This window comes from Rattus rattus, chromosome 5 (genome assembly GCF_011064425.1).
Source record: "Rattus rattus isolate New Zealand chromosome 5, Rrattus_CSIRO_v1, whole genome shotgun sequence".
Classification (NCBI taxonomy): Eukaryota; Metazoa; Chordata; class Mammalia; order Rodentia; family Muridae; genus Rattus; species Rattus rattus.
In genome coordinates this window covers 105,727,517-105,742,684 of record NC_046158.1, presented here as the reverse complement: position 1 = coordinate 105,742,684, position 15,168 = coordinate 105,727,517, and the positions used below count along the sequence as shown (strand labels likewise).

At 39.5% G+C, this 15,168-nt stretch overlaps 1 protein-coding gene across 2 annotated transcripts in view; it reads left to right on the top strand.

Moving 5' to 3' along the window:
• Sppl2a (signal peptide peptidase like 2A) overlaps positions 1–14,292 on the top strand; it is a 43,862-nt gene extending 29,570 nt beyond the window's left edge. For both annotated transcript variants that reach the window (XM_032904145.1, XM_032904144.1), the window contains 2 exons: positions 164–324; positions 10,734–14,292. In XM_032904145.1, the coding sequence (XP_032760036.1) occupies positions 164–324; positions 10,734–10,808 (236 nt within the window). In that variant the 3' untranslated portion in view covers positions 10,809–14,292. The remainder of the gene's footprint in view (positions 1–163; positions 325–10,733) is intronic.
• The last annotated feature ends 876 nt before the right edge of the window (positions 14,293–15,168 follow it).

Below are 15,168 nucleotides of genomic sequence, written 5' to 3'. Positions count from 1 at the left end.
AGCCTGCACCCAGTCTCAACTCCACACACAGATACAAACACATAATTTAAAAAATAAGTTTTATTAAAGATGTCTTCAGAAGTACTTGAAAACTAATGTTTTAGTGGGGAAATTCCATTCCTGGAAGCATGTAAAACTGACCTGTGCTTCTGTTTTCCTGCAGCCTATGGTGTTGGCATGATAATTACCTTTGTGGTCCTAATGGTGATGAAGACAGGACAGCCCGCTCTCCTCTATTTAGTACCTTGTACACTTATTACTGCCTCAGTCGTTGCCTGGAGTCGTAAGGAAATGAAAAAGTTCTGGAAAGGTAGCAGCTACCAGGTATGTGCTTATAAATCGCCAGCTGTTATGCTACAGCAAGTCTTTATGTGTCAGAAGTTTAGTGTTCCCCAGGATGCCCTGACTTCCTCTTCAGTCCCGTTGGCGTCTACTTGTGCAGCAGTGGGTCTTGGTGCCCATTGTGAGTACAGAAAGCCCTGTGAAGTTCCTATGGGAGGACATTGGAGAACACAGCGTTGCAATGTGCATTCAAGTCCACATAAGTAACATGCAAGGTGCAACCACAAAAATAGGCACTGGGTTTTGAAACTGACGATAGAAATTGATAGTGAAGCCAGGCAGTGGCTGTGCAAGCCTTCAAACCCAGCATTTGCAGAGCAAGTCTTAGGACAGCCAAAGCTACACAGAGACCCTGTCTCAAAAAACCAAAGAACCAAACCAAAACAAAACAAAACTTTATAGAAACATACAGATTCTATTCAGCATTTGAATGAACCAAACTAACTTCAATATCAAGATTGCTCTTTAAAGTCCATATAACAAGGAAAATCATAATTTCAGAAACTGTTGTTTGAGTTATTTTTTTGCAGAGGTAAAAGCTCCTGTCTCTATCTTTCTGTCTGTCCCTGTCTGTCCCTGTCTGTCTCTGTCTCTCCCCCAATCCCCTACATGTCTTTAGAATTCCAGAAGAGTTGTTTTGCTTTGAAATAGAAGAGAGAAACCCTCACCTGCTCAGTTCAGGCTGCTACACTGACCCCTTCCTAGAGGCATTTTTTAAAGCAATTATTTCTGATTTGTGCTAGTAAAGTGAACTGCCCCTCATTCCGCCCCCAGTTCAGCCCCCACATATGTCAGTAGTCACCTGACCACAGTCATCGCCCTGGAGTAGGTGTCTGTAGTCGTTCTTACTAGAGAAGCAGTTCAGATGTCTCACAGCATCTGCGGTAGTGTTTAAGAAGAGACAGCCAACGTTATATTACAAGCTTTCATAACTGGAATTCTTTCTGGTAAATATAATTTCCTTTTGAGATTTAAATAAAATAATAATAATACCTACCTTGACCACTTATCAGTGCTATTGGGTGAGCCCGCATAAATGAATACGAAGAGTATCTGTGGCCAAAGTCCTTCACTAAACTATTAAAGTAGCTGATAATTTTGATATGGAGGTGACACCTACATTGGTTTTCTCCCTAATGTTGGAGAGCAAACCTAAATCTCCCACATGGTAGGCAACTTTAGATTTTTATTTGTTTGATTTGTTTTGTTTTCTGAGATAGGGTTTCTCTGTGTATCCCTGACTATCTTGGAATTTACTCTGTAGACCTGACTGAACTCAGAGATCCACCTGCCTCTACCTATCAAACGCTGGAATTAAAAGTGTGCACCACCTGGCTTAGATTTTTTTTTTAATTTAAGTAAAAGAGTATCATAGTGTCCCACATCTACAATTCCAACTCTTGGGAGGCAGAGGCTGGAAGATGGGAGTTCAAGGCTGACCTCAAACGTAGCAAATTAGAGACACTATTTCAATCAATTAATAAGATAAAAATGTGTCCTAAAACTCCTCCTGTCACATAGTCAAAACACCAAATGCACACACAAAAAAAGCATCCTAAACTACTACTAACTTTTGAGTTATCTTCAAAATGGCTTTTTATCCTCTTTAATAATTTTATATTTCTGCATTTAGTGAACATTTATTAAGCACGAGGTAAGTATGATTTCAGATATTGACTCTGTAGGATGAACAAGTTACAAGCAAAATTCCTCCTGCGACTTGGTGAAAGTTACTAGGAAATGCAGACAGAGTCATAGCAATGAAGTGTACCGAGTGAATGTACTGATAATGACAAAGTGTCATGGTACCTGGGGATGGATGGGGCATCCATGGCAAGGATTCAGGGCAAAGTGTCAAATCTCATTTGGAACTGGGCTGTCTGGTCATCTTAGAGGAACCATGTCTTCAGACACTCCCAGGGAAGGAGCTGGTACATTCTGGGAACTGACTGGAGATTCGGGAGCTCTAGTGTTGAGTTTGGATAAAGGACCTGAGGGAAGTGAAAAGTGGAAGTGAAAGCATGTAGGGTCTTAGAAACCATGTTCCATGAAGTGGTAGATGTGAAGAGAAATTTAGAAATAATTAATATGGTCTGAGGATGCATTCAGGGTGGGGAGAGGAAAAGGAAGAGGAAGACTCAAGTTTTCTGAAGGAGAGCATAGGCTTGGGGATCCAGCATGAGTGCCTTTCGGACCAGAAAGGGATTGAAGGCTTAGTACTTAGGTCTGACTGGCAGGAGTCAGAGCCAATCCAGATGCAGTGTCTGAGTGGCTCCAGCGTACAAAGCACTGAATAAGAACAGAAAACCTCAGACACTCCTAAGGAGAAGAGGCTTCCACTGCTCAGAGCACTCAACTAAGTGTGAGGCAAATCACACCAAAGAAGTCAGAAAACACATACAGATAAAATACCCTGACAGGTACCAAACCCTTGTTTAGGGTAGAATTTAAAATCGATATTGAATGCAAACACTATCTTAAACAATACATGTCAGTTATTTTCATCACCAGCATTTTTACTGGCAAGGAAGCCCTCCCTTCAATGCAGCTTTAAGTATTTTTATAGATTTATTTTTATTATTTTTGATTATGTGTATTGGTGGGAGTATATATATGAACTGTGGGTGCCTTCAGAAATCAGAATAGACTGTCAGATATGTCCTCTGCAAGAACATTCGTAACTGCTGAGCCATCTTTCCAGCTCTTACATATTTTATTATAAAAATATTTGCTATGGAAAATTTTGAGGTATTAAAAATAAAAGAAGAACCCTGCCACCAGATATAACTGGAGTACTGCACTTCCTTCTGTAAAGGGATGGCTATGCTGTGAAATGGTCCTATCAGTGGATCCTCACTTGCTTTTTCTATTTTCATGTATTTCATATATAATTTCTTGTAAATTTTTTTTTTTACTGGCTGTATATTGATATTCTATTACACATGCTGCCGTTCTTTATCGTTTATTTTTATCCAGACATTTCTTCTGACGGATTTTCTGGGAAATGGTAAAACTATCTGAAAAGATGTTCACTATGGCACATCTGGCCTTTCCTCTGCTTAGTGAATAAGTTAATGTTATTGGCAATTAGTGTTCTAAACATCTGTTGACTGTTTTTACTGCAGTAATTTTTCTGTGTGTTTTAATTACAAAGTTATATATATATATATTTATATTTATATATGTATATATGTGTTTCTTGGTTGGTTTGTGTTTAGGTTTTGACTCTTGGGGCAGGGCCTCCCACTGTAGTCTGGGCTGTATTGAGCTCAAATGTAGTCCCTGATAGCCTTGGGCTTTCAGCATTCCTCCGTCTTACCCTCCTGCATGCTGGGATTATAAGAGTCTGGCACCATTCCTCAGCTCGAATTTGTGATTTTAATTAAAACATTTAAGATGTATTTATGCTCAGTGGGGAGTCGCCTGCAGAGACCAGGAGGTTCCTGGAAGGGGGAGTTACAGGTTCATATACCAGGAACCAAACTCTGGTCCTCTGCAAGAGTAGCAAGTGCTCATGACCACTGAGCCATCTTTCCAGCCTTCATATTTTTATTCTTTAAACAAGAAGTACAAAAACGAGGCTGGGGAGAGGGTTCAGAGTGTAGATTGCTCTTCTAAAGGACCACAGTTCAGTTCCCAGCATTGATCGACATCCAAGCAGCTCACAACTGCCAGTAGCTCTCATTCCAGGGGTTCCTACAAACCTCAGAGGCTTCCTGCACTCACATGCACATATCCATATAGAGATACATTATTAAATAGATAGAGTAGAATAAATGTTAAAAAAAAATCCAGGGCTAGAGAGATGGCTTGTGGCTGGGAACACGTGCTGTTCTTACAGAAGACCTGGATTCAGTTCCCAGCACCCATATGGGCCTTACAATCATGCTTAACTCCAGTTCCAGGGATCAGCACGAAGACACTGTGTGCAGGTAAAATACTCATGCACATAAAATGAAAGGAAATAAATATTTTTAAAAAGAGAAACAAGTGTCTCAGGTGGAAGTGAAGGGCCCCCTTTAAACTGTCCTATCCTTCTCACACTCCTTCAGGAGGGACAGCCACCTTGAGCGTGTGTGTGTGGCTGCCAGTTCTTTCTGGGCTTCCCCACACTGGAAATAGCTGATTATTTTAGAGTTACTATATACCTAAAAGCATTAATGCTGCATTTCTTTAGAGATCTACCCTTTGTATGTTTCTGTGGTTTCTTCTAGAGTTTTCTTCTTTTCCCTTTCTATGTTTATTGAGAGAGGGAATGATGGGAGGACATGGAAGGAATCCCACCAGTGAGTATTCATGTTTGTCACGAGCAGTGTTCTTCCCTGGACCACCCAAGCTTCATTCTTAGTAATTCTGGTATTTAAAAGTAGATGTTTCTGTTTCACAGCAGCTAGACGCAGAGTAGTAATAATCCCTGAGGCAGGCTTCAGGGCTTCAGTTTAACTTCCTATTGGTATAATAAAATACCCTGACAAAATCCGCTAAGGGAAAAATGGCTTATTTTCCCTCACAATTTCAGGCTATAGCCCATCATGCAGGGAGTCAAGGTAGCAGAAACTTGAAGCAGCTAGTCACCTCGACAGTTAAAACAAGGAGAAAGCGAATACACCAGGAGCCAGTGCTCAGTGTCATTCTCCACTCATTCAGTTGAAGGTCTCCTGTCTAGGGAATGGTGCCAGCCAAAGTGGGCAGGCTTGCCAATCAGGATGGTCCTTCACAGACATGTTCACAGGGCAACCTGTTCTGGACAGTTTCTCATGAGACCCCTTCCCTGGCTTGTTGTAGGTTGTGTCAAAGTTCGCATTAAAACTGACCATTATAAAGGACCTCCCTACGTGACACAGCAGCTAAATAAAACAGTTAATTGTAGGAAAATCCATTTTAAGGTATCTGGAAACAAAGATTACTTCTTGTTTGTGCAAGGTGGCATCATTATTTTATTCCACAATAACGTGGACTTCAGAATACAGTCTAACACCTAGTAAAAAGCATGAGTCTGGGGGCAGGGTTAACCTGAAAACTGGTTTAGTCCTTCTAGCTCTGACCTTGGGAAGTTCACCTTGCTCTTGGTGACTCAGATTCTTCCAGTATGAAGTAGGGCAACAACTTACTTCTGAGAAGCGCATTTAACTGTTAACCATTGAATATATTGGTATATGCCAGCTTCTTAAAACAGTGTCACAGCATACCATTAACCACAAATATGTTACTATTTAAAGGAGTTGGGAGCTTTAAAATTTTGTTTCGTTGGTTTGTATTTTTATGGTTCACTATCTAGATTTTCTTTTTTTTTTTTTTCTGGTTTTTTTTTTTTTTTTTTTTTTTTTTTTTTTTTTTTTTTGAGCTGGGGACCGAACCCAGGGCCATGTGTGCTTGCTAGGGCAAGCGCTCTACCACTGAGCTAAATCCCCAACCCTCTGGTTTTCATTTTAAAACTTTGAATTTTGTGTGTGTTTCAGTAGCCCTCATAAAATTATCATAACTGTCATACATTATTAACTTGTGTTTGTGCCTGTTTTTGTTTTTGTTTTTGTTTTTGAGACAGGGTTCTCTGTATAGCTCTGATTGGCCTGGAACTCAATAAGAACTGCCTGCCTCTGCTTCCTGAGTGCTGGGATCAGACATACACCACCACCACCCTTATCACCATTAACTTTTAAATAATCTCTATAATCTTTATACACAGTCATTTTTGTATGTGCCAAAATTTTTTAGCTGTTTAGAAATAAAGTAAAATAAAATGGAATCTATTGATCTTAATGCTTTGGTTCATTATAATGTCAGATATCTGTGTACAAGGATAGTGACAGAGGTTAAAACATCTCTATTCCAAAATTCAAAATGCTTTCAGATCTGAGATTCAGAGGTATGGTGGTTTGAATGAGAATGGCCCTCATAGGTCAGTATGCTTGAATGCTTGACGGCCAGTCGATTGAACTGTTTGGGAAGGATTAGGAGGTGTGGCTTTGTTGGGGGATGTGTGTCACTGGTGGCAGACTTTGAGGGGACCCATTCCCAGTTAGCTCTCTCTGCCTCCTACTTGTGGATCAGTTTGCTCTGTCATCATGGACTCTGGCTCTCTGTATGAGCTGTATGTGAAATTTAAGTTAATTTCATGTTTGGATCCTATCCTCAAAATGTCTCTTTATGAATAGGCAAATATACCAAAAATTTCAAATTTTAAAACACTTTCAGACCCAAGTATTTCAGATGAGAGAATCTTAACTTGTAGTTTAATTAACGAGGTGGTGTAGAACTTTCCACTGGAGACCTGTTCCAGGAGGTGATGGGAGCGAGTGTCCAGGGATTGAACCTGAGGTCTCACACATGCCAAGTAGGCTCTGTACATTCAGCTGTCTCTTTGTTTAATGGCCCTGGTAGTCCTGCTGACATAAGGTGCAGGTGTCATCACATAAGCGCTATAGTACCTGACTGGGTCTTTCTCACCCTCTCTGTAAATTTCTTATGAAAAGAAGGTGGATTTTTCTACAGTTGCATTAGAATAAATTAAATTTAGAAAAATCAGTTACAAATCTTTTATGTAACTCCAAGGCCAGTTCCCTTTGACATTTCTGGACACTTCTAAGGCTACAGTTCTCAGTTCCATTTATGATTTGACTTTAGTTGAAGCCACAGTTCTAATTAATATTGAGTTAATAAGTGGCTTTTTTTTCCCTAGAGAGCATAACGGTTTGAGGACAGAGGGCTTTTGAGTTCCTAATAGTAAATCAAGTGCAGTGAGGTTCATGCAGTAGCTTGAACAGGCTGTTTACTTGAATGGGAAACAGTCTCTCAGCTTGTTGGCATCCAGCGAACAGTGTCTGCTAATTTCACTAGTACTCGTAATTATTTTTAGAAGTCACAAGCTTTGAGTCACAAGTTAGGGTTCAAAGCTACTTAAATGGACTAAAGACTGAGAACTTGTTACTCAGCTTGATTTATTGGAAAGCTTCTGGCGATCAGCTCTAAACAAGGAGAGCTTCAGAAATGCCAGGGTAGCCTGCCCCCTTTCAAAGGACATCTTTCCAACAGACTGCCTAGTTACAGATGTGAAATACCAATTTTGCCAGTTAATTTTTCTTGGCTGTGTTGACCCAGTTTTATATACTTGACCTTCATGTTTGTTGTGTACTGCTATGTTGTTTTTACCGGAAGCATGGAGAACAGGAAGTAGTGATGGTAACTTTTCAATTAGCGGACCTTGAAATTGTTTTGTTTGCTTTGGTTTTGTTTTTGGGACACAGGTGCATGTCTCACTGTGTAGTCCTGGCTGGCTGAAATTCAGACTCCTGCCTCAACTTCCTGCAGGCCAGGATCACAGCCGGGTACTACCATGACTGGTTAATTAATATATCTATATTTAGGGCTGGGATTATAGTGCCCAGTGTGGTACCTAAGAATTAGAAGAGCAGAAGCCTGTTATAACGCTGGGCACATAGCTCTTACTATTCAGGGCGGTTGCCAGGGTACACAGATCACAGAGAAGAAAAGCACCATGTCTACCCCGCCTGCTATCACCCTTCCAGGCTACTGCGGGCTCCTCACAGCTCCAGCCTTTTGTCAGACAAAGGGGTCCTAACTCTCTCTATATGTGCTTGTGCATAATTTTAAGTGTGATTAACATATTCCACAGCTTCACCCTGTGTCTCATGTTGTAGAATACTTAATACTACCTATCCTGATCAGCTTTTAACTGTTTTTAAATGTATTGAAGTTTACTGTGTATTTTTATGTTGTTAGAAAAGGAACTCAGGGTTCCCATATGCTAAGCAATCCCTTGAATTTTTCTCTCGTAGAACTGTTATGAACATGAAACTGCTTTAATCTATGTGTTATCTTTGGCAGATAAAGGGCTAAATACATAACCTGGGCCTTTATAACTGTGGTTGCTGACAGGTGGGCTTTACTGTAAGTGTCCCCATTGGTTGAGGGTGCCTGCCACCTGAAAGCCTCAACTCAGAGGCACTGCTGTCTGGCAAGTCCAGAAATTCCATGTCGAACAATCTCTTAAAAAATAAAAAAACTGAAATGTTTAGAACTTTTATTTTAAAAAAAAATAGAGATGTTTATATTGCTGGACTTCTCAATAACAAAGAAAGAACATACATAATACTGAAATCTAATCATTTATCGGTCCGAAAGTCTTTGACAATCTTTACAAAGATATTACATTTTTCTGTTTTAATATAGTTTTATCTGAAGAACAGGATAACAATATTTTAAATATGTAAGCACTTCCTTTTTTCTTAATTCCCAAATATTTTTTGGAAAAAAAAACATATAGAATTGAAGTGAGAAAAAAATTCACTAATAATGCCTTTAAAATGCCCTGTTAGCAAATGCATTTTGATTTGTTTTCAGAGGTTTTAAGTGCTCTGTTGTTTATATTTTTATTAGGAGTTTTTTTGTTATGTAATAATTCTAAACTTTCATTATCATTCTTTGACTTGCTTGAGTGGCAATGGTGGGGTTTTGTTGTTTTGTTCTTGTTTACTTCTTTTTTTAAATATTTATTTAGTTCATGTATGTGGGTATACTGTCGCTGTCTTCAGACACACCAGATGCCCATTACAGATGGTTGTGAGCCACCATGTGGTTGCTGGGAATTGAACTCAGGACCTCTGGAAGAGCAGTCACTGCTCTTAACCACTGAGCCATCTCCTGTTTGCTTCTTGTGAGAGGAATGTGAGTGTGTGCATGTCTGCATGTCTGCATATGTGGGTGTGTGTGTGCACTTGTGTGTGTCTTGAGATAGATTCACTATGTAGCCCTCCCTGGCTTGCCTTGAACTTGCAAGTCCTGGCTAGTCTGGAACTCATATAGAGAGCTGACTTCCTCTGTCTCTCAAGTGCTGGAGTTAAAGGCAGCCTCGTGTATTAGTCTTACTTGTCTTCTTAGGTTACAATGGTGCAGAGCCAGCAGGTGTTTTCACACTAACTTCGGGAACCATTTTTAGCTTTCCAGCACAAAAGTGCACACTGCCTCATACAGTCTTCTTTTGAAATGGAATTTCAACTGCTACAAAGGCCAGTATTCACACTGAGAAGTAGAATTAATGGGAGAGCTGGAAAATGAATTCATATAGGCCATAAGACCTATAATTCATCCTTTTGAATAGTTAAAGATGGGGTTGGGGATTTAGCTCAGTGGTTAGCAAGCGCAAGGCCCTGGGTTCTGTCCCCAGCTCCGAAAAAAAGAAAAAAAAAAATAGTTAAAGATGATGTTGACCTAGACAGTGTTGTAAAAGAAATGCTTGGTTCTGTGAGGTCATTCTTTTTTTAAGGCTTATTTTTACTATTTTTAAGTCATGTGTATGTATATGGATGTGTGCACATTAGTACAGGGTCGGTAATGTGAGGCAAGCCATCCCCCTAGGACTAGAGTTACAGGCAACTTTGATCTCACCAAAGGCGGTGTTGGGGACCAGATTGAGAGCAAGCAATCTTAATTTCTGAGCCATCTCTCTCTAGTCCCAAGGCTGCTCTTACTTTAGTTTTGCATTAAGATCTCTCTTTGTAACTCTGGCTGTCCTGTCCCATACCATTTAGGTCAGGCTGGCTTTGAACTCAGAGACTGGCCTGCTTCTGCCTCCTGAGTGTTGGAGTTAAAAATAGGGGTGGTGGGCTGGGGATTTAGCTCAGTGGTAGAGCGCTTGCCTAGCAAGCACAAGGCCCTGGGTTCGGTCCCCAGCTCCGGGGGAAAAAAAAAAAATAGGGGTGGTGGTGGCTGCTGAGGTGGTGCTCAGTTGGATTCTGAGGAGAGGGGATTTGGGGAGGAACTGGGAAAAGTAGAGGGAAAGGACACTATAATCAGAATATGTTGTATGAGAAAAGAATCTATTTTCAATAAAAGGGGAAAAGAAGGTGAGGTGAGGAGGGGGAAATGGCTCAGTTGGTAAAGTGATTCCTGAACAAAAATAGGTTTGAGCTCAGATGTCCAGCACTCACTTAAAAAAGCCATGTGGAAGGGCTGAGGCTTGACTTGCTTTTCATCCCAGCACTCTGGAGGCAGTGGCATGTAGATCTCTGTCAGTTTCAGGCTACCCAGCTCTACATAAATCAGACTGTCTTAATAAAATAAAGTAAAAGAAGAAGTCTAAGTTCAGTGGGGTCTATCTTGACCCCAGTACTGGGGAAGGTGGCAGATGGTCTGCAGAGATAGGAGGGCCCATAGCACTCTCTTGGTTAGCAAGCTCCAGGTAAGCTCCCACCTCAGCAGCAGTGAGTGTCTCAAAAACTAGGGTGGGAGGCAGCCGAGGGAGATAGCCATACACATGTGCATCCACACATACACACAGGCATCACAAAAAACAGAATACTTGTGCTAAATTAATGAAGACTGGGAGACCAGTTTACAGTTTGCATTTTCTGATATCTTTTATTCATGCCTAGGTGATGGACTACCTGGACTATTCAACAAATGAAGAAAACCCAGCAGCTACTGACGAGCAGATTGTACAACAGTAATACGTGGACTTACAATGATGTGTTTTTGATTTTCTACAAATAGATTTTGGCCTTTTTTGTCTTTTTTTCTTTTTCTTTTTTGCTCTTGGTGACAAGAGTCAGGACTGGAGTTCAATCCCCTGCCTCTGCCTCCCAAAGGTTTGGGACTATAGCTGGGTAACACCACACCCAGCAAGATTTGAGTCAAAGTTTGGATTGAAAACTGGGAACATTTACAGCGATGTTTGCAAACCCGTATATTTTTATGAGCTGGTGAAATCCCATGCTACATAGTGAAATGCATTTTCTTTTAATTATGTTAAAGTTGTGCCTTCACAATCAGTTAAAAACATAGGGTTTATGTAGTTTCCAAAATGTATTATATACATTATATTTTTCTAAAAAAGAAAAAAAAAAGCTACCCTGACCTTCCTTTGTACTTTTCTTACTGAAATATTTCTCCAAATTCTAAGGATAGATCATGTAATTGTCATAGCAAGTTTCTGTTTTTGTTAAAGATTTATGCAATTTTTTTTTTTTTTGGTTCTTTTTTTTCGGAGCTGGGGACCGAACCCAGGGCCTTGCACTTCCTAGGCAAGCGCTCTACCACTGAGCTAAATCCCAACCCCGATTTATGCAATTCTTAACCCCTCTACAGAAATAAATACTTAAGACTGCAAGAAGGCAGTTCAGCAGTGAACATTAGTCTAAGTTTTTAAAAACTTGTAACTCCCTTTTAAACCTGAGGACCTAAATTACTTCATCTGCATACACATATCGTTAGACTAATTTTTAGATAGGAGGACACAAAAGCTGAACCTAGTTTCTGCCGGTACATGGTTTATATGAAGATACTCATTAAACTTCTGCATTTACTTTTAAGTTTCATTTTTTTTCTGATCTTTGATTCCATTGATTAGGTAAGATTTCTTCTTTTGAATGTTTTTCTTATGTGACCAGATATAGCGTATTACTTGCCTTGCCATCCTGACAATCCCCACATCACCACTGACCCCTGAGTTCCAGCACATTTGTATAAGTGAGCGCTGCCAAAAGCAAGCATACTTTTTTCATCCCTTGTCTCACCTCCAAGATGAGTGGTCAGAGCAGTTAATCACTTTGCTAGCTTGCAACCTGGAAAAAAAATATTTCCTTCTGGTTCTTTGCAAAATCTCAGGTGTTTTTCTAGAAATTAGAGGTGAAAATTATTTTTCAGTTTTTTTCTTTTTTAATTTCTCTAAAGAAAGTACCAGGTGACAAGTCATTGCAGAAGTTCAGGATTTTGTATTTCTGTGTAAATCTTGCTGCACAGGAGATGTGAGCAAGTCCAGCCTTCCATGTTAAGGCTGATTCAGCTTTTCAAAGTAAAAGGAGTATTGAAATGGGTTAGACCTTTGAGATTTGAACTAAAGTTCACATTAAATGCTTCTTGTTTAATTGTTAACTTTTACCAAGTAAGTGACAAATAAGAGGGACTGCCAGCCCCTTCATTCTTCTAGGTACAGGTGTGGGGTCTTTTGTTTACAGAAAAGATCTGTCTGGAGGAGATAAGTGCCATTTACACTTCTAACTGTGCTTTCACTTAAAATGTCAGTAAACACCTGCCAGACACAGCTGTTAGGAAAACATCTGCATTCTCTTCAAGTCGATGTTCAAAAGCACCAGTTACAATCTTACAAAGAACGCTAATGGAAATTATTCTTTCTAAAACCACATTGAAATAAAACAATTTCTCAAAATAATTTGGTTTTATTAATCTGTAGCTAATTCTTAATTATCTAATCTAAACTTCTGCTCCAGGAAAACATGAACACATCTGCAAATCTGAATTCTGACTTATTTGAAACACTTTCTATTTTACCCAACCATCATATTGTTGTAATTAAAGTCTTATATGTGGGCTGGAGTGTAGCTCAGTGTTTGAGTACTTGCCTGCCATCTTCAAATTGCCTTCCCCAGCACTGCCATTGAAACAACTTACTAAGTAACTATAAATAACAGAAAGGGGCTCTTAGCTTCTACCTCTACCCTCACCCCAGCCAATTTCCAAAAAAATAAATAATAAATAAATAAATAAATAAAAACAGAAAGAATTTCCCTCCTAGCAACACAGTTGAAAAGATCTTCATAGAGAAAATATAATACAGAAATACTTTGTCTTGGAAATCAAAATGAATAGATACCAGAGTTGAAAATTTGGCTCTGAAAATGTGTTATCTCTTCCTTTCTTGTTAACCTAACACCAATAACTTTTAAGAGGTAGAGAAGATGGAATTTTTCCCCCTTGAACATGATTTTAAAACAAAGTATATTGTATTTATTAGTACTTATTGCAAAATAAAATACTTTCTAGAAAGTTCCACACTTGTGGCTTATCGAATAGAAATCACTGATCTGTTTGTTTGTCTGTTTGTTTTTAAGACAGGGTCTCTCCATGTAGCCCTGGCTGTCCTGGAACTCACTCTATAGACCAGGCTGTCCTCCAACTCAGAGATCCACCTGCCTCTGTGCCGGGATTAAAGGTGTGTGCCACCGACGCCTGGCGAAATCATTAATCATAAATGCATTTTTATTTTCTTCTAGCTTGTAGCTACCTTTGATTCACGATTATACTTTTTACTAGAGTGTGATTTAATGCCCTTTTGAAGGAAATACTTTTCTCCCATATGCTACTGGCATTCACGTATTTTATTTACATGTGCATACAGGTTTGAGTAGAGTGGCATGTTTGTAATAACTATCAGTGTGAGCTTTCTAAATTCCTTTGCTCTTTTAATGTCTACATTTCTAAAACTATTTTCCTCAAGTTCTACTCCAGGCAGAGGTAGGATTTCCTTTACATTGGGTGAGAATACATCTAGTCTATTCAACGGATTCTCTAGAACTCGCTTTGATTCCTGTCAGTGACCCTTCAGAGATGGCAGGTGTACTCCTGATGGGTAGAGTACACTAGTTAAAGAAGCTTTTGTAGTTTTCTATAAATGAGAAAGGTAGGTTGGATCAACTCAAGGTTGTAGTGGATGATCAGTTCACCACATAGTGGGTTTGACTAGACAGTAAAAATACTATAAACAGCTTTCCTATTCCTTTAAAATATACATTAAAAAATGCCTAGTGTACATCTGGTTTGTCTTCAACTTCCCCATAGGACAGTGAGTGTAAATTCAGTAGCTTTTGTCCACTTTTCTCCCTTCTACATTGTATTCAAATTAGTACCTTTTTAAGAATGCATAATTGTATTTTTACTTCTTAGATGATTGGTTTGAATATGAGATTCTTTTTCTAACACTTTTCTAGGTAAGTTAGTGTAAATTAATATTTTTATAACACTATTAGAATTTTTATGGAACATGATTTAAAACTTAAATTTTTGGAGTGTTAATTTAGCAGTAAGTAAAGATCTTTTTATCATGTGCCAATTCTGACAAGAAAAACAACAACAAAAAGACCTTCCAGTGTATTAAATTTACTGCTGTGTTCAATAAATTCTATTTTAAAATAAAAATGAATTTGTTTTATTTTGTATGGCAAAAAAAAATCATTGAAAATGAATGGACAACAAACTAGCCCACACATCATGCCCACACAAAGGACCAGCATGGGATTTTCCTGTTATTTAACTTTGGCAATTTACCTTTTAAAACCCAGATTGGGAATGTGATACTTACTAGAAAGTTATATTGATGCCTAATAGCACCTGACTCCTTTTGAGACAGGAGCTTGCTATTTAACCTAGGCTGGTCTGTAACCCTAGATGCTGGTGTCTCGGCCCCTGAACTGCTGAGATGACAGGCTTGCACTACCACACCCAGCAAGATCTTTTAGTAGTTACTGTCCCGAGTGTCTCATTCCGTAGCCCAGTGTGGCCTGAAACTTGCTCTGTGGCTGGGCCTGGTTTTGAACTCTGGATCTCACAGCCCCTCACCTTCCAAGTACTGAGGTTTCAGGCGTATGCCATCACGTTGGGCAGCCTTGGGCACTTCTGCTTGTTTGTCTGGTTTGATTTGATGCTTTAAGAAAGTATCTCAGCTCAGGGCTGAAGGAATGGCTCAGATGTTAAGAAGCCTGTAGTCTTAGGATGATGAAGAAATTCATTTCTTGCAGGTATGCCCCGATATGGAGGAACCTCATCCCACTAGTCCATCTATCTGGAAGGATATGTGTACTTTAGAGAGAGCGAGAGATGGCTGGAGCATAGGAGGAGGGAGAATTTTGCCCCTCAACCTAGATCCCTGTGGCTCTCTTCGTTTCTTAAAATTTTATGCTTCGATGAAGTATTCAAAGCCCAAATCATAAAAGTCTATTGTTCTCCCCTCCCCGTCTTTCCCGAGACAGAGTTTCTCCGTGTAGCCCTGGCTGTTCTGAAACTTGCTCTGTAGAC